Here is a 21,373-nt window from a genome sequence, read left to right on the forward strand (position 1 = left end):
TCAGCAGAAAATGATTGATTTGGGGAAGAGACGGCGGTGACGATTAATTTAATTTGATAGTATAGTTTTGTTTGATTTTGTATTTGTTATGTGTGTGTGTGGTTGTGAGTGAGAATAAGTATGAAGTATGCAGTTATTAAAAAGTGAGAAGATGATGTGAGAGGGAAAAGATGGTGCGTGTGTACGGTGAAAGCAGTGTCGGAATCTGCGCCGCGCTTATTCTAGTAAAAGTCACTCGGACGCGTTTCTATTTCACTCCACATAAACTAATACTACTCTTCTCATCGGAGTGAAATACACTACTTACTCTGTTACTCACTCCTCATTCCTCAACGAAGTGTTTAACCATTTCATGTAATTGCATTATTAAAATATTTCTTATTTTATTTTATTTGAGTCACATCTTTTTTTAAAATATTAGATATGATTTAATTAATATGGTTTAAATTGGATTTTTTTTATAAAAATTTTATTTTTATTTTAATGTTGTAAAGTTACATTTATGTCATAAATTTGAAGTGGAATACTTTTTTAATCAAATTTGAAAAAAATATAATATATTAAAATTTAATTTTATAAAATTATATAAATTAATTATTTTTAAAATATATGAAATAGTGATAAAAAATATATATTATATAAAACAATAAGTGTTATGAAAAAATTAACAAATAATAAATAAATCAAAAATATAATAACAAAATTTAAGTAACTATTTAAATTTATATATGTAGTCAATTTGAATTGGTTTTGAAAAAAAATTCAAAAATCAATCTAATTAATTTTTTACTATTTTTTATTGTTTATTTTATCAACTTTGTAGTTTTTATTTAGATCTATTTGGAAGTGAACACTCCTATTTAAGATATTTGATATGTTAGAGCACATATTAAGATCAGATACACATTTTTTTTTGTGAGTTTTGTTGTTTGAGTCTTAAGAAGAAAAAAAGAATACGCTAATTAAAAAAATTATAACTTCAAAAGTTAATTTTGTAGGTCGTGCGAATTGACTTAGAGACTTGTGAAACGATTCATATATTTATTGAAAGCAAATAATTTCATCTTAAAACAATGTGAATAAATTTACATGAGTGGGAGTTAATTTACAAAACCTCGTGAAAGTCGTGGGTCGATTCACTAGTTATGAACACTCGTAGAATAACTTTAAGACATTTGTAAATTGATTTGCAGTGTTGTAAGTTTAGTTGTTGTGTTAAAAAAAATTATAAAGTATTTTAAAGTATACCAACATGATTATCACATGCATTTAATGATATGTATGATAAAATTATAATTTTTTAATACTTTTCTATTATTCATGAATATTTGTGGATGTTGATAGTTGGAGAATCAACCATGACACAATAAATTATCTAAATAAATCTAATTTTGACGTATATCAAAATATTTATTCTAACATAAAGAAAATCTACGTTTTAACTTTAGAGGTCCAAATAACTTATAAAGTGGAATGACTTATATTCCTATAAGATCTTTTTAATCTCCATCCTTTTTTATTTGTGACAACGATTAAGCAATTCATGTAGCATTCAATTTGATTTTTCACACAAGTTCCAAATACATCAAATTAAATTGTCATATGGTTCAGGATAAAATCGAATATTATATTGTTCATCTTCTTCCTATACCATCGTCTGAGCAAGTCGCCAACATATTTATTAAGTTTCTTCAAATTTGAAATAATCAACATCAATTCCAAAATGAGGGCGATTTTGATTAGAGTTTAATTTGTTTTTTTAATATTACGTTTTAGTTAGTTTTATTTTTATTATTTCAATATATCATATTGGTTAAAATTCTACTGGAGATAGTTTAGTTTTGTTATTTTTGGTATATAGATAAATTATTCAATCACATAATAATTTTAAAAGTATATTCTCTAACATACTCTCTTCAATGCACATACTCTCTTCAATGCATTTAATTAGTTGAAATTAAAATGTATTTTATTAAATTTATGTGGGACACACGTGATTTAGTGAGACTCAATTGAATTCTACTCATGTATATAAACGCATATATTGACTATGCATTTAAGGATGTATTTGTAAAGAGTTATGTTAGGGTTATAGTTTCTCAAACTTATCAATCTTAATAGTAATTACTCTTCCAGCTTTTATATTTGGGAGTGTTAATTAGCTCGTTGTTGTTGTTTTTGTTGAAGTGTGTGTCATAATTAGAACTGTCAAAAAAATATCCAACTACTAAGTTTCTTTAATTTTTTTCTTATTAAACCTTTAATATTAGGTCCCTATAAAAATCATTTTCAAAAAATTTTGGCTCGTTATTTCATGGGGCTTAAGAGAGGGAGTTCAGGGGCTTATAGGCCCCCAATATTTTAATAATATTGAGATTTTTTCTTAAAAAAATTTTTAAATTTAATTTTTTCGAAAAAAATTAAAAAAAATTTTTGTTTTCTCAAAAAATTTTGTGAGAAAAGTAAATAAAAAAAATGATTTTTTTTCTCGAATAAAAAATATTTTTAAAAAAAATTGAAAATTTTTTATCGATATAAAAATCGAAAAAAATTATTTATCGAAAAAAAACACTTTTTTTTTAAAAAAACATGGGCATATATGCCCACTAAGCCCCCCAAAATTTTAGAGGGTTGGGGCTTACTTTTTGGGAGCCCTTTATAGAGAATTGTACTGTACACCCCCCTCTTTTACCTCCCACCCCCCAACCATAAGGAAAAGATCATTCTGCCCCTTATTTCATCTATAAAACCCTAAAAAAAACCCTTTCCTTTTTTCACCCATTTTTTCGAAACTCTGAAATATTCGATTCTCCCACCCTACCAAAAATTCGAATTTTTCAAACATCTGAAGTGAAAAAGTAAGGCAACTTTCGAAACTTTCGTTGAATATGAAAGTTTCGAAACATATTTTTTTTAGAAATTTTCAAACTTTCGAAACTTTCATTAAACTTGAAACTTTTGAAGTACAAAAGTTTCGAAAGTTTCGTTAAACTTGAAAGTTTCGAAGTACAAACTTACTTCGAAACTTTCGAACAATACGAAACTTTTGAAACGTAAAAGCTTCGAATATTCTGAAAGTTACGAAAAAAACACGTTTTGAAACTTTGAGATGCATGCAAAGTTTGGAAACTTTTCGAAAGTTTCGTTTCCAGCGAAAGTTTCGAAATTGTTTTTTGGGTTTTTTTAAATACTTTTTCATTTGTTTTTAATATTGATTTATTGATATATTGCAGTGCCTAGAATGAGAGGTGCGTTTGATCAAATTATTCGCAACTTGATAGGTGACAGAGGTGATGGTGACAGAGGTGATGATGTAGAGAGAATTCCACCAACAGCATCAAACAGACGACGCAACGAAGCAAATCGTCCAATTAGGCAGCGTAGTCGAAGACAAGAGGAGATCCAGGATGATGATGTTGAGTCCACTGAGCATGCACATATGGAGGAGGATGCCCCTCAGCCTCCACAGATGGAGCAGGCCACGGATGATATTCATGATACTTCTGCACATGTTGATGATGCTGATGAGTCGGATGATGCTGCTGATATTGATGATCAGGATTTGAAGACCGGATTTTCCGAAGGACTTATGGTGACACGTGTGTTGATACAGTACGGGCATCACGTGGCTCGGAGGCTATGGGAAGAAGAGGTATATGTTAATTTATTTTTATATTTAATTATTTGTTTATTTATGTTTAAGTTTATTTAATTAATTATATATTAATATAAATGTTTATTTATGTTTAAGTTTATTTAATTAATCTCAATTGTTCTATAATTACTCGCATGATCGTGGATCATTAAAAGTAATTACTCACGGATTGAAACTAAAGAAGTTTGCCGAAGTTCCTATGTCAGCTCCTATAGAGATTGGATTCAGGAATCTGGGCTGATGGATCTATCTTCAGGCTACCTCACTATGGCTGATGCTGGTCTGATATCCGCATTTGTTGAAAGATGGCACAGAGAGACCAGCTCATTTCATCTGTCATTTGGAGAGATGACTATCACCTTAGACAATGTCGCGACTCTCCTTCACATCTCACCACATGGTAAATTTTTTGATGCACCTTTGAATATGAATACTAATAATGCTGCAAGAGTTGCACATGAGTACTTAGGTGCAACATGGGAGGAAGCATGTGCTGAGATTAGTTATAACAAATGTGTCAAATATAGATTGCAATGGTTGCGTGATTTATATAATCGTCTCATTCAAACTAACCAGTTTGAGTGTGCGACTATAACGTATCTGTTGCATTTAGTTGGCTGCACTATTTCGCCGATAAAACACATACGCGTGTTGAGGCGAAATAAATTGCTCCTTTTATTGATTTACATCTTTGTCGAGACTACTCGTGGGCTTCCGCGACATTGGTTTTCCTTTATGACAGCCTGGGAGATGGAGTTGTCCACGACACTCGACAGGTGGGAGGTTACATGACCCTACTACAGGTATATCATTTATATTAAGTTGTGTCATTTATTTATTTAATTATTAATTTAATTATTACGTTGTGTTATTTTATTATGTTAATTATGTTGCAGTGTTGGATTTACGAGCACTTCCCTAGGATCTGTAAGCGGAGTGATTGAGGAGCGGTTACTGCGCATCTTCCAAGAGCATGTAGGTGGACTGCAAAACATGTTGTTGAAGGTGATTTATGGCATATCGTCGGAGACTTGATGCGTTGTTGCTCGAGGATGTAGTGTTTACACCATATGACGATGATCGAGCTAATCATCCGTTTGTATCGATTTTAATGTTTTATGGATATCTTCGATGTGGTGGAGCCTCAGTCCCATATTTGCCAAAGTGAGGTCTTCGACAGTTTGGTCGTATTCAGTGCATTCCGCATGACGTTCCTCCGATATCGGACAATATAGATTGGGTCTGGCAGAGTACTAAGAGATCATATGTAGAGACCTTTCGGAGACTATATCCTGTTGCGACTTTTCCTGGAGAGGTCACTGCAGACTACTATGCATGGTATATTAGTGTTTCACATCCTTTGATTCTCCCTCCATCCACTGTTGCACCTTCGAGTCCACATACTACTGTTGCTGCACATGTTGATCCATCATCTTCTGCACATGCTGGTAGATACCGTAGAGCAGCTGAGCTTGCACATAGGGCCTTAGATATGGTAAGACCATTTAGTGAGATTCAAGAGATATTAAGTGAATTATGCCGCTTGTATGACGATTAGTTATTGTGTTATGTATGCCCAAATATTTAATCGATAATTTTATATTGAGATATTTTGAGATTATCAAATGTGTTACCGAATGTGATTTGAATGTATTTTTTAATTTTTTTTTTATATTTTGAAACGTAAATGATAACACGCAATGATAACGTAAATGTTGATGTTGTATGTGGAAATACAACTTCACACACCTTAGCCCTGAATATCCTTTGACATACAATATTGTGTTTCTTCGTGTACGCTTTCATTGCTTCTAACTCTTATAAAAAGTCATAATCTGATAAAGATTCTTCATCCTCCAATTCATTCTCAATGCTTAACTTTCTCCAAAAAACATGAATGCTATCTAAAGGGATAACATTACCAGATATCTGCAACTTTGCCAACTCACAAACACGTGGTAATCCATGAGTTGTTCTGATTGAGCAACCACATATTGTTTTGCCAGTACCTACAATCTTCACTTTCTGCAACTGTTTGTCAATTTTTTTAAAACATTTCATTGATACACAATGATGCAGACTTTGAAAGAATGATGATTTATACTCGTGCTCAACATCCTTGATGGTTTTCTGAAAAGAAAATTGAATGATACATATTTGGTTCTTCAACATCATATTCACAACATCCCAACTTTTACACAAATCACCAAAACTAGTTTGCAGCATGTTTTTCAATCTCCAACGGGCAGACTCAACTCTACAAATAAATTAAATAATACAAATTAAAATAAATCACATAAACTAGTAAATCATATTTTCTCAAACAAACAAATCAAATTTAAAAATACATGTTAGATGTTGTGTTCCCCAAATACATCACTATATTGGTCCAAACATTGACAAACCTTTCTTTGTAAGGTGTTAACCACAAATCTTTCACATAATCAACAAAAAGAATAATATCGACACACACTAGCTCAAAATATTGCAGGTGATGATCATACTCCTCCACACTAGTCGAATATACAATTTTTTTCCATAAATCCATCACTTCTTCTTGCCTATCCTTTTTCATATATTGTTCGCATCTTGCCCTCACATTTTTTTCAATATGAAAACGACATAGCAAATGTATTGAAGCAGGAAGCACAACACTAATCGCATTCATCATGGCAAGATCTCTACCAGTCACAATAACTTTAGAAATTAAAGTCTCAGATTTGAACAACTTTCGTACCTTTTCAAATGCCCAGATGAAGTTATCTTGTCGCTCTTGTTCCAAATAAGCAAACCCAACAGAAAATGTAAAATAGTAGATATGACACCGACAATTTCAAGTAGTGGTAACCGATATCTATTTGTTTTGTATGTGCTATCACATATCAAAACAAAATGAAACGTGTTTAACAACTTTATACAATCAGTATGCGTCGAAAATATATCTCTCAAAACATCAGAATTCCCCCGTCTTCTTATCCAATACACATAATTTTCTTGTTGGATTAATGTCAACAGATGCTGCATTTCTGTGTACAAACCTCTCAATGATGATCGATAAGTACTCCTTGCTTTATATATTTGACTTGGAATTCTCAGATTAGCTTTATTTCTCTCTTTCCAAGCATTTAGAATGAATTTGGGGGCAAGCTTATACTTTGTCATGTCATTGACAAATTTCCTCTCTTCTTCATTTAAACGCCCCAAATAAGAATGACCAGTTACAATATCAGGTAGATCATGATTGTGTGTTCCACAACGAACACTAATTTTCCATCCTTCACCGACACTTAACGGTATACATATGAGAGTAAATGGACAATTTTCCTTATGAGAACAAGTTACTGTTGATTTTGATTTATATCTTCCACCTCTTTCGCGTCCCAAAATCAATTTGTCTTTTCTTCCCCTCTTTCCGGTTGCTTTATCTGAATGAATGGCAACAATTAAAATTCCATTTTCTCTTCCAATGGTTTTTGCCCATTCAAACACAGCTTCTCGTGAAGGAAATACCTACAAAATATGTTTCAAATAAAACATCAAATATATAGTTATAATAAAAAAATTATCCGTGATGGATTATCAGTAATATTAATACCTGATCAGTGATGAATTTGTCTGTAAAATCTATTCTATTTCTTGAGGCAGGAACGTCAACTCTACTCATACCTAATTTCAAAAATAGTAATAAATATAAATAATAATAAATATAAATAATAATAGGTATAAATAATAATAAATTTAAAAAAAAATGAAATTTTTGAAACTTTTGCAATTCTCGAAACTTTCGAACCTGTATAACTTCGAAAGTTTCATATTGATGAAAACCTTCGAAAGTTCTGGAAACTTACGTTTCAGAACTTTCATCTTCAACAAAAGTTTCTGAAAGTTCGTGTTTTGGAAGTTTCAAATTTAACGAAACCTTCGAAATTTCATCAAACTAAAGCCTCGAAAGTTTCAACTTCAACCAAAGTTTCGAAAGTTTTAGTTTTCTGGAAAAATTGCATTTCGAAATTTCGGTTTTTTTACAAAAGTTTCGAAAAATACTGTTGAAATCTCACCTCTGATTGTTTCGAAAGTTTGAAACTTTCGAATAGTAAATTTTATTGGATAACTTTCGAAAGTGGGGGTGAGAAAAGAGTGTGGTAAATTTGTTGAAAAATTTTATATAAGATAAAAAAAGAGTAGATTGGTCATTAAAAAAATATGGAGGGTGGGAGGTAAAACTGTGGGGGTGTACGGTACATTCCTCCCCTTTATATTATAAATTTTTTTGATCCCTCCAACGTGTGGACTGGACCATTAATTAGGGGCTGTTAAATTCACACATCTAGTCAATATACATTAGATTAGTTCCTTATTTAGGTTTCAAATTGACGGGTCTATGTATAAGAAATTGTTGATTGGGGTTTGAAATACTTATTGTGCTTTTGTAAATAATTGTAAATTATCAAATATTTGTTGTGTCAATAGTTCTCACGTTGACTTCTGTTAGCCACATATGCAAAGATTTAACAGGAGGAGACAAATGTTAACAAAAAATATTTAAGAGATTATTATTTAAAAATATGAATTATTTTATAAGTGTTTAGTGAATTATAAAGTTTTTCTTATTTTGGATTGAGATATTATTCTCTCATCTTTAAAAAAATTTAATTAAAAAATATATTTATAGGATCAATATTCAAAAAAAATATTTAAAAGACTAAAAGTAAAAGTTAATATATTTATAAAGATTAAAAATATAACTCACCATTTAATGATATTTTGAAGGAATATTTAACCATTTAATAAACAAGGGTAACATTGAATAATAATAATAAAAGTTAGATTAATATTATAAAATAAAAATTAATTTATAATAACCACGTATTAAAATGATAGCAAATATATGGGATACATACTTACACTTAATTTGTTTTGAAAATGTTTTTTTTATTCATCACAGGAAACAACTAAGTACTACTATTAAAATTTATTGGAAGTAAATTATAATTTTATCCAGTTATAACATATCTGTTCTTTATATATTTTTTCCATTTAGGTTTTTTATGCTTTAAAGCATGCACACAACTTAATCATTTTTTTATTAAAAAAATATGGAGATAGCAAGCCACATAGGATTATTATTAATAACTTTTGTGTTTTAACTTTGTATTTAAATAAATAAATAAAATGTATGTTCATCAAACTCTTTGTGATCTTCTTTTTATTTATATTTTTTTTTACTCAAATCATGATTTTTATTTGAAGGTTTTCTAGTGAACTTTGACTCAATTTTAATAATGAAGACCGATAGTAATTAAAAAATATTCGTAAAAGTGACAGTGTCAAAAATCAACTTTATTAATATGGGCAATAAATAGTTAGATTTTGTTGAGGAAATTAAGATTGTCAAACTTTAAAGTTTAGACAACCTCATTTTATTTTGACGAAATCAACTCATATACTAGTACAAATTTAGTTTAGATTAAAATAATTATAATATATATATATATATATATAGATATATATATATATATATATATATTCAGTACTATAAATTTATTGAGAATTTAAAATTTTATTAATATAAATGTAAACAAAATCATATACAGTAATAAATTGTCATATTAGTAAACTTGTATCTAACTTCGTTAAAAGCAAAAAAAAGTAAAAAATTATGATCACATTGATATATTATTAAAAAATCGATTAAATTTCTTGTTAGACATGATTAAATCAATCACTATATTTAAAAAAGAATTGTCAATTTATTAGTTGGAATTCAATGTATAATATATAATTTATTAATATTGATATTTTGACAGTTGAATTAAAATCTAAATATCAATTAATAATTTTATTATTATTAATATTATTGTTATATATAACAAATGAAATAAAATTAAACCCAACAACTATCATAATAATAGGATAAGAAAGTAGTTGTAATGCTAACGTGGTTCAAACCGCCACTACGTTCTATTATAATTTTTAATAATATTTTAGACGGCCTTAAATTGTATGTAACTGACTTAGCTAGAATGCTAATGCAGTTGAGATCTCAAATTAAAAAAATAATAATAATATTCATATAAATATAATTCTATGATGTGATGTTTTTACAATTTTATTTAGTTAAAAAAATTAACTACTGCGTAAAAATAGAGGTGAGTTTCTTTTATATTTTTTTATTTAAAACTTTGTATTATATTCTATTGAAATTTATATATTATTTTTTTTACTTTTAAGAATTTGTTTGTTTTTTATTTATTTTTTATAAATGATTGATTATTTATTAATTTAATAAATAAAAAATAATTAAAAAATCAAATTATATTAATAAAATATATAAATAAAAAATTAATTAATTGAGTTGATGTAATAAAATAAATTGAGTTGATGTATTAAATTAACAATTAATTATATATTATAAAAAATAAAAAAAAAAACAATAGATGATTGTATCCACAGTTTGCGATTTTTTATAAATAAATTTAATATAACTTATAATAAAGAGTATTAAATAAAAAGATAATATAAAATATCCTAAAAATAGTCCTACATCGGTGATTAATAAAATTGAGAACAAGAAGCTAAAACACACGAAACTCACTTGAGTAAATGAGGCGATTACACTGGCCAGAAGTGAAGAGAGTAGTTCCTCTGCGACAAAAAATTAAGAAGATAGAATAAACATATGAGAAATAGAGTTGTGATATTGTTTGATACTATATGAGAAATATAAAAAATTGAGTCTAATTGTCATATGTTTTTAGTATAGTTTATTTTATATTATTATCACATCATAATATAAAAATATATTAATATCATATAAAATAATTATAATGTTTTGTAAGAAAATATTCTTCATCAATAGTATGAGAAAAGAAATACAAATTAAAAAAAATTAAAAGAAAATAATAAATAGTTACTGAGAGCATCTCCAACGGTAGCCAAAATGAATTCGTCTGCAGGTGTAATTACGTAACCGTCAGTTTTTGACGAGTTTATTGTTGGAGATATGTCAAGTTGTCATCACCGTTCTCTCACGAAGTAACGGTACTTTGATATGGTTACCTTTTATTATTCATAATTATTTAATTTGTTAATGGTGGACCATTTTTAATGAACATGTGAGTTACCGTTAAAGTAAAAAATAAATAGATTATTTTAATATGATGTGGCATAGTGGACCCCAATAAACCCATATTGAGTTCACAACATAACAATAAAAAAGTATTTATGATTTATTAATATTAAATAATATTTAAATTAGAATAAATATATGACATATTATTTAAGTATTTATTCTACTTTAAGTGGAACATCTCTCTTTTTTCTGCGACTTTCTCTCCGCTAATTGTATCAAACCAGTCGCACTCTAAGTAGAGGGATAGGCTTTTGTGGTTGCTTTCCTTAAAGGAAGTATATGGTTGAGTGTTTAAGACTGACAACAAAATCACACATTATTTCTAGATGTAGAATTTTCGGCATTTAATTTTTTTTTTCAATAACTTTTTTAAATTCAAATTATTTTTATTTAATATATTTTTGAATATTCATTTCTTGACATTTTTTAAAATAAAAATATAATAAACACATTTTAAATTGTAAAAACTGTTCTATATAAATGTTTTTTTTTTAATGAGCGGAGGTATCATAAATATAGTTAATGTAGAAATTTGTTAGATTAGTTGCTAAGTAGTTAGTTTATTAATCCACTAGTACTATATATTATATTATGTATACATTTGTATTTTTTCTCATTCTATCCATGTATAATTTATTTTAAATTTTAAACAATTTATCTCTTTCATGATTTCTATCAAAATTGTGATCAATGTATTATTTTTTATTTTAATAAAAAAATATTTTAAAAATTAAAGTCGTTAATAACAAACATACATGGCTTATCACCTTAGCACTTTAAAATAACCAATAAGTCGTGCACATTTTTAAACACGTATAAAGGATCCATACATAAGAAAACAAATAAAGAGAACATTTGTTAAAATTAAATAAAATAAATAAGTTTTAGATGAAAATTTACCTAAAATTTATGTACACATACAACCCATTCATAAGACTTTCTTTATATTTCAATTGAATTATCGTATCATTTCCCATAAACCTAGAGGGTTAGACAAAAAAAATAAAAAAAGAGAAAACCAATTTGTGTCAAGCTTATTCTGTTCCTAATTATAAGCATTTTTTGAAAAAAAAAGTTGTCCTTAAATATAAATACATTTTCAATTTTACTAAGTGCATTATTTTCTTCCAAATATATCCCTTATTAATATGCTAGTTTGTGGTAGAATATAAAAACTCAAGTTTAACTCAATCAAATATAAATGTTATTTTAAAAATGTTAACATATAAAATAAAATGAACAAATTAATAATCTCGTTAATATTTCTTAATAAGAATAAAAAAATAATTAATTTTATAAAATATATTTTAGTTAAAAATAAATTAAATATAAAATAATTTATATTTAAATATATTTAAGTAAAAATATATTTAACAAAAAATTTTAATTTAAAAATCACATTTGTACTTAAAAGTTACATATTTTAATTTTAAATTTGAATCAGTTTTAAAAATCGAAAAATAATTTTAACTCTTAAAAATTTAACAACAATACACTTGGTAAAAAAATATCTAGGCGCGTTAATGTGAGGTAGCTTTTGGTGTGCTGTGCCTGTGGGAAGAGTGTTTGCAAACGCACGTTAAATAAATGTTGAGAATGACGTGGCTCAGCAAGGTTCTTTCTTTTTCATCTAGTTAGCTGCTACATCAATATGTTAATAGCGCAAATATTTTTTATTTTTATTTTTATAATAGCGTAAATTTAACCTAAATAAAATTTTATGTGCACAAAGTATTTGGATAAGATGATACAATCATACAATTCAATTTCAATTGAACCTGAACAATTATTTTGAGGTAATGCATAAATACCCCGACAGACTTTAATAAGACTATATATGTAAGTGTTGAAATAGACTTACATATATATATTATTGACATATAATTATAAATTAATTAGTAAATTTATTGTTAATTGAGTTGCTTTACATATTTTGTTGTATTTGAAGATTTATTTTAAGTTTAAAATTGTGTGTTGTAATGAAATGTTATTATTTTTTTAGATGTTTAAGAAGTGAAATTTGATTATATTTAAAAAAATATATATATACTGTTTTCTATTTAAATAGTGAGTTTGTTCAATACTTCAATCGCTACCCAAACCAACTTTGGTACACTCCCTAAATATATATTTTTAGTCAACAACCTTAAAATCTCTGGAAATAATTTTGTTGCTCGTCTAATTTTATCCAAATAAAAAAGTTTTGTTTCCGGTTTGTTTGTCGGATCGAAATTTTTTTATGCAGCAACAAAATTTTAAAATTTAGTAATGGTGGTTGACTAAAGTGGAAAGAGTTAAACTCCTATAATATTGAAAAAAATATCTATGTTTAATATTTGTTGTACTTTGAATAAAAATAACTTTTTATATAAAAATATAAAAAAAACCCTAAAAAAAAAAAGTTTTTAAAATACGTCAACATGAAAGACAAAAAGAATGATTTGTAAATAAATCTCATTAAGAATTTAATGGGGGAATAATTGCAACCATTTTTGCACTTGCAAATCCAAAATTGTTTATGTTGGTATTTGGCAATAAAACAACTCATAATTAATCATGCAAACTTTGACAATAAATCTAGTGTTGTTTCAAACCAACTTATTTAAAATCTTGCATGGTAGTTGGGATGACTTTTCTTTGAGCTGTCTCTATACCTTACTGGCATCTATAAAAAAAATATTAAAGAAAAGGGGTGAAAGTAATTTTTTTAGGGTTTTTAGTTTTTTTAAATAAATCGTTTAGTATTCAAACAAAACCATATTTTATCCACACTATAACAATATTTTCATTTTAAAAAAGAGTGTTGTGTTTAATCATTTTTAATAATGACATGTTATTTTTGTCATTATAGTTAATAAACTTATTTTAATAATATAAAAAAATTAATGTTTAAAAAATAGATTTTTAAAAATTAAATTTTAATTATTAAAAATATCACGCCTCTCTTAATAAATATTAAGGATTTGACCGTCAATTAACAAAGTGATGGAAAATCAGATTGAGCCGTTATATATTTTACGATTTGATTTTGCTTTAATTTTGTGAAAAATATTATAGAAGCTCAACCAAAGCGACGATTTATTTTGTTTATATTATTTCTTCAGTATAAAAATGAAAGGAAAAAAAAATGATTTGTTGTGCCACTAATTTCATCTCTCTCAAACTTGTATAGTCTTTCTCCGGTTCCTCCCTTTGCCATTGCATTTGCAAATTTATTTTGTGCTTATATCTAATAATTTACAAACTTAAAAGTCTTATATACTATACAACATTATATGTTTGATTTATCAATTAAGTTTTAAAAATTTGACCATCTTAAAATTTATATTCAAGCTCCGCCGTTGTGACACTTGCACATTGCAAAAATTGAATGAAAACTTCTTTTGATAAAATTTAGATAGTTTTTGAAAAATTGTTGACAAGTTACAAACAACCAATTAAAATTATGTGTACTCCATAATTTTTAGTGAATTACACCTGATTGATTTTAATTGATGGTGATAAATTTATCCAAAAAAAATTCAAATTCAATATAGACCTCATGTTTTCTACCATAACATCGTGTAAAAATGCAAAGTAAAGGATGATCACTTTATTGTATCTCGTTACATACAAAAAAATGTAGCAAAATGATAATCGATATCCATGCGATATCCGTTTAATGAATATTTTATGGATTTTTAAACATATTTGGGTATTAGTATATATCTATGTACAATATCTTTTAAATAAATAAGTCATTTATATATAAAAGTTATTTTTTGAAAAACTTAAAATATTAATACATTGACAAATAAATAATGTATGACAAAGTCTCATCATAAAAATTATTAATATATTAGTACATAAAAAATATTCTAATATATTAATTTTATTAATTTATTATCAGGTACATATATCCGCATATACAAATACAATTACATTTTGTATTATCTATGTATCTATTATTAATAAATAATTAAAATATCTATTTATTTTATTCATAGATAGTCGCTAAATTATTTGTCTTGTGTCTTTTTTTTGTAAATTTTAATATGTGAGAGTATACTTTTTGCCATTAAAAAAGTATGTTGGATAACAACATTTTTCCTTATTCTTTTTTTTTACGAGGAAGGTACTTTGACAATATAGGGTGATAGGAATACCAATCATCGCCTAATGGAAAATTATAATAACAAAAGGGAGATGTCCAAAAGAAGCTTGTGTCCAAAATACTTTCATGAACATTGCATTGTTCATATTAATTACAAGTTCACCACTCACCAGTGTAGATTTACAAGCATAAGAGTGGATCTTTATCTCATGTTAAAAATAAAATTAAATAAACATAAGACCTTGTTTATTCCCGTCGTTTTATCTTCCATATACCTAAAGTGTTTTTAATAAAATTAAATTTAAATGGTAATATTATTATAATATAAAATTTTATAGGAATATAAAATTTGATACAAAATAAAATACATATATGATATTGTAAAAGAAATACAGTATAATTATGTTTTGTCTTTTACAAAATGTTAAAATATTATATTTTTGTTAAATTTTATATTTGAATATCACTATTTTAAATTAAAATACATTAAATTATAAAGAAAATAAAAGGTGTAAAACGCAATACTGCTTCTGTAAACAATAATAAAGCTATAACAAGATTTAGCTGTAGACACTTTTAAAATCCAGAACTATTTTTAAAGTTATTATTGTTCTACTTTTATGAATTCTAAATGTGGTCCTATATAAACTTCAATTAGTTCGGTGACAAACATATTTTATTAGGAAACTGTCGTGGTTTAAAATTTTTATTATTTTTTAAATTTAATAAATCACCACAAAAATTTATTTAAAAAAAGGTATTTAAAATAAATTTTGAATTCGATAGTCGATTATAAATAGAAAATGTATTAACATTTTACACTATACGTTAAAATACAGGTTACATATGAGTTAACATTAGCTTAAAAAAAATTATTTCTCTTTGCTATTAAATATAAATATCAATTGTTTTTTTTTAATGTGATTTTGAAATAAAAGTGTGTTCAAGAAAGAGAAGAAAAAAAAAATTTATTAATATGTTTAACAAGAGTGTAATATTGCTCCTACATATCTTTCAGTTTCAGTGTGAAGGAGAAATAAAAATTAAGTAGTTATTAGGTAGAAAATGTGGATATATTGATTTTTTTAAATAAATTATGTTTTGTTGTTGATAAAAAATTGTTTTGACGAAAAAAAATTAAATTTGTTTAATTTGAATAATTATTTTGAAATGCGAGTTTTAAAACTATCAAGTTGTAAAACTCATGTCTCAACAACTCGATGAGTAAAAATATATCTCATTTAATTAATTCGTTTAAAAATATTTTATTATTTTTGATTTTAAAATCAGCAAGTAGGACAACTCGCATTTTAACAACTCAAAATTAAAAAGATGTCACATCTAATTATTCAAATTTAAAAGTTGATTTTAGATTTATTTATTTTTAAAAATAAGTTTTAAAACAATCAACTTATACAACATTTTTTATAACAACTCGAAAGTTAATAAATGTCAAATCTAATTTATCTTTTAATATTTAATTATATATATATATATATATATATTTGGAAATCTAATTTATCTTTTAATATTTAATTATATATATATATATTTGGAATTAAAATTTGATATCGAATATTAAATAAATTTAGATAATCTTATGAAATAAAAATATCAATAAAAAAGAAGAAAAATCAAATAAAATAAATTAAAAAACAATGATAACATTTGAATAACATTGTACAGTTTTGTCAGAACGTTGTTGTAAAGAAAAACAAAAGGGGCAAGCTGCTATAAAGAAACAACAGGGGGCAAGGGAACGTTGTTGTAAATCAATTTTTTTTTTTTTTTTTTAATGTAGAATGTTATATTGAAGAGAAATAGGTTTATCTGTTTGAAACGGAAAAAATTGGGAAACATAAACAAATGAAGCTTAAATTTAAATGAAAGAAGGTGAGAGGGAAGAGATAACATAAGTCATCTAGTTTGAGGTTTCTTATTTGATGTTTGTTGGTTTTGTTATTAAAATGCATTTGAGTTTTTGGATCTCTTTACAATGATTTTTATTTATTTATTATTATTTCAGAAAAAGACAAAAAAAAACTTGTCTTTATATGTTTTGATTTGTGTGGAGAAAAATTTTATTTTACAGCAAATATCAAGCAACCTCAGATAATTAAAAAAAATAAATGGTTCAATTTTTTAACTGAGTCCATTATGAGGGAAGATGATACATTTTATCAGTAAAAGGAGGATAAAAAAAAATGAGAACAGAGAAGAAAAAGAAAGAATGCAATTTTGGTTGTTTTTTTATTTTATTTTATTTTTGGTGTAATTTAATAGGAACGTTGATGTAAATATATACTCAAAATTGAGTCAGATTTGTAAATAATTTTTTAGATTTTATAATAACAATTGTAAAATGTTTACTAAACATATTATTATTTATTTTTTGAATTGTTTTTAATAAGCGAACAAAATTAAGATACTACAGAAATCATAGCATGAGTTATTTTTTATTTTTTAAAATTATTTAATGATTTGAGTAAACTCATACATCTTAAATACGAATAAGTGAAAAATCTCGAATTTCAACTCAAATATTAATATGCTTCCATATAAATATTCATTTTTCCAACATATATAATCCCTAGAGGGCACTTTTAAATATATATTCATTCAATAGTAATGGTATATATAAATGAAGAGTTGAGATTCATTATTAAAAAAAATAATTGTAATTTTGTTCTCCTTATTTTTATATATTATCATAAATACTTTTATCATCTAAAATCTTTTAATTTTAAAATCTTCTTTAAATTTATAAAAATAAAAATGATTATATAATATATTTTAATTGATATGATACATAATATAATAATATAGAGTAATTCAAATTAAATAATTATTTATATTATTAATTAAATTATAAATATTAATAATTTTTTAATATTAAAATTAAATTTTATAAATATTTTATTAAAATATTATCATTCTACGTTATCAAATTATATACCACCGTATTTAAAACTTATTACATTATTATTTTTTAGTTATAAAATCTTGAGATACCAAAAATTGAACATGTAAATAAAGAGAACAAAAACTATCGATAAATTTTAAAAAATAATATGAAAGGACCAATTTTCGCATGTACAAAAGTTCGAAACCCAAATTAGGAGACGATATATAGTACACATATATGCCAATCCCTATACAACCACACAATGTTCTAATTGTCCCCACTAATGCCTCCAATTCAAATTGTCATAATATACTCAAGACTTTAGGATACACGCTATACAGACTTGGGCCACGTGTTAATAATACAAAAGGTAGAATTTATTAATTTATTAATATAGTAAATACAAATTTTAAGATATTTTTTACATTTGAATTATTAGTATTGTGTCATTGATACCACTGAATACTAAAATTAAAGTAATTAGTATTCATGAATCATGGTGCTAGTTAATGAAGGGTGTTCGTCCACCCATACTATTTATATTTATTAATCCACCAACACTACTCTAGTCTTTGGGTCACCTAGGAGTGATAATAGCTGGGTGTGTGCGAAGGTCGGTTGAGACCGTGTGTGGCCAAAATCGAATTTAATCTCCAAAAAATATTGAATTAAATCTTGGTAAAAGAAAATTGTTGAATTTGAGTTAAACCATATTTATGAGTCAGATTAATTGAGTATTAATTACATACATACTTTTTGACTTAATTATTAACAATCAACCATCATATTTTTTTTATAAAATAATATAATTTTTGTTTTTAAATATGGTACGATCTATTTTTACTATTTCTTTAATATTCAATATATATTGAATTTAATTGTAATTTTGATATTTATTTTTATTAAATTTAAAGAATTGGTATTTTATTTTAAAGAAGTCTACATTTTTCGTCAATCGATTAAATTTTTAAATTAAAAAATAATTGTTTAACATATTTTAAATAATATAATATATAAAATTATATAGAAGTGTTAATTATTTATATGTTATTAATTAAATTATAAAAATAAAATAAATTCAAATTTGATAGTTAAATTTTTAGAAAGTTATTGCAATTTCATTGATGTTAATTATTCTACGTTAACGTACCATATGACACTTTATTTAAAACAAATTACATCGTCATTTTGTAGTTAAAAATATGAATGAATAACAAAAATTATCAAATTTTAAAATATGAGTCAATTTTATAAATTGGTAAAAATATGAAATTAAAATTACAATTAAGTTTATATATTAATATATAATTAATAAGAATATTAAAATAACAAAATTCATCATAAAATACTTGCATCACAAGCATTAACATAACTAAAGTTCTAAAATTCTTAAAATTACAAAATATAATTGTAAATATCAAAATAACTAAAATACAATATACAAAAATAATTAATTAATTTTTAAAAATCAAATTACTTGAATAAAATGGATTGAGTATAATTTTAAGATTTGGATCGATGGTACTAATCCAACCAACTTACATCCCAATTAATAGCCTAAGATGAAAACGAGTTCACTGATTTGAACACACCACCAGATCATTCATTCCTTCCCCTCTATCGCATTAATGGAGCCATCTAGAGGTTGCCACATGGTCTTCTCTCTCTAATCTTTTTACATAGGGTTTGTTTCTTGCACATTCAAAAGTGATTTTATTCATCAAAAGATTATTTATAGATTTAAAGAAATATATAATCTGTTTTGTTTTGTCAATCAAAAATGAAAAATCATTTATTCAAAAAAAATTAATTATAAACATTTTTTTAAAGTTACTAAAAATAATTTATTGTTTAAAATATTTTTAATATTATTTTTTACATTCTCATTTTTTACAAAAAGATGAATTAGTTTTAAAAACATAATTATTTTGCAAAAACTAAATTGTAAGAAACGCAACCATAACGAAGTGAGATGAATTAAAAAATAACGTGTACCAGACTAAAACTAAACTACATTCGTCATCTCTCCGCTACATAACGTATCTCCCATCACAGTGTTGAAGCCACTTGACGTTGTAGTCACAAATGGTACTCTATGGATGGCTTGATTAATCTGACGGACAACAAGTAATGAAACTCATGGTATCTTTGCCGCACTAAATTCCGGCCTAAAAGGAGATGCATTTTACTAAGGCACGTGATCATCATAACACACATAACTAATCATGAACCTAACTTTACTTTTGTAACGAAAAATAATGTCGACGGTCCTTTTTTGACTAAATTTTTGGATTAGTATTTATATATGTTTCTTTTTCTTTCTATTTTAAGCATCAAAATGTGCATTATGTTGTCATTTTATTTTTTAAACTTTTTATGAACTTCGTTTGAAAAGTCGGCGTAGAGGTTAAATATTAATGAATACTTAACGTTGTCATAGGAAACTCCAAATCAGTCAATTGGTCCTCTAAAATATTTCTTTTTATATTGATCGTTTAATTTTTTTTTCCATATTGATCTTTTAAACTTTTTTCTTTTTACATATTAATATGGAAAGAAGTATATATAATTGCTTTAATTTTGACTTATGATCTTTCGAGTTTTAATACATTTGATAGTATTTATTAAAGATACATTTGAAAACATGTATTTAGTAGTTTGAAATTAAGCTTATTTCGTGGACAATTTTGATGGATTTAAATATATGTAATATATACAAAACATGATATAATTACACAATAAGAATGTAAGATCAGTTTTTGGCAAAACAATAATGTTTTAAGATTGATCTTTTATGAGTTTGTGAACTATTATCATTGTTGTATAGATTTTTTTAACTGAAAATAAAGATTACTGTATATTCATTCTCACTACTAATTGAGCAAACATAAAATGACATATAAGTTATACGGTGAATCACCTTCATAGTGGTTAATATTTAAAAATAATTAAAAAAATTGACGACGATCAACAATTTATTCACATAAATCATTTAAGTCACTATATTAATCATAAAAATATTTATAATAATTATAATTTTAAACATTTTTTAAAACTAATTCACAATAGACTATGATGCATATTAAAAATTACCGAAATAACATATTAAACAAGAATAGTGGTAGTCTAAATTGATTTTGTCCACATTAAATTATATGTAGATCCGCGGTGAGTGTTCCATCAATTATCAATCAATTAATGAAACAAATACAATGTTTGCCTATAAATAAAATAAAATAAAGAAACATAAAAGTAACAACCAAACTAGTATCCCCATTTTTCTAAAACTCTCTACCTCCCTCTCATCTCTATCGAAATAAAAATCAATTAGTTACATTGGAAATGGGTTCACTTCCCAATTTAGAAACTCCTCCCCTAAATTATAGGCTTTCAACGGTGGTTCCAGCAACACAAAGAACCGAAGAAAACAGTGAATACAACCTAAACTACATGGACTTGCTCATGAAACTTCACTATATTCGATCTATTTATATATTCGAATCCGAAGCGGTTCAAGGTTTAACAATCCCTCAATTAAAAGCGCCAATGTTTCCGTTACTTAATTTATACTGGCATGTTTCGGGTCGG

General features: G+C 25.7%; 2 protein-coding genes across 2 annotated transcripts in view; one reads left to right on the plus strand and one right to left on the minus strand.

Annotated features, from left to right (window-relative positions):
• Positions 1–291, minus strand: part of LOC101515247 (double-stranded RNA-binding protein 1-like) — a 4,234-nt gene extending 3,943 nt beyond the window's left edge. The window contains exon 1 of the mRNA XM_073368549.1: positions 1–291. The gene's annotated coding sequence lies outside the window, so the exon portion shown is untranslated.
• A 20,739-nt stretch (positions 292–21,030) lies between these two features.
• Positions 21,031–21,373, plus strand: part of LOC101514924 (protein ECERIFERUM 2) — a 5,041-nt gene continuing 4,698 nt past the window's right edge. The window contains exon 1 of the mRNA XM_004501598.4: positions 21,031–21,373. This exon is cut by the window's right edge and continues 180 nt beyond it. Coding sequence (XP_004501655.1) covers positions 21,128–21,373 — 246 coding nt within the window. The 5' untranslated portion in view covers positions 21,031–21,127.

This window comes from Cicer arietinum, chromosome 5 (genome assembly GCF_000331145.2).
Source record: "Cicer arietinum cultivar CDC Frontier isolate Library 1 chromosome 5, Cicar.CDCFrontier_v2.0, whole genome shotgun sequence".
Lineage (NCBI taxonomy): Eukaryota > Viridiplantae > Streptophyta > Magnoliopsida > Fabales > Fabaceae > Cicer > Cicer arietinum.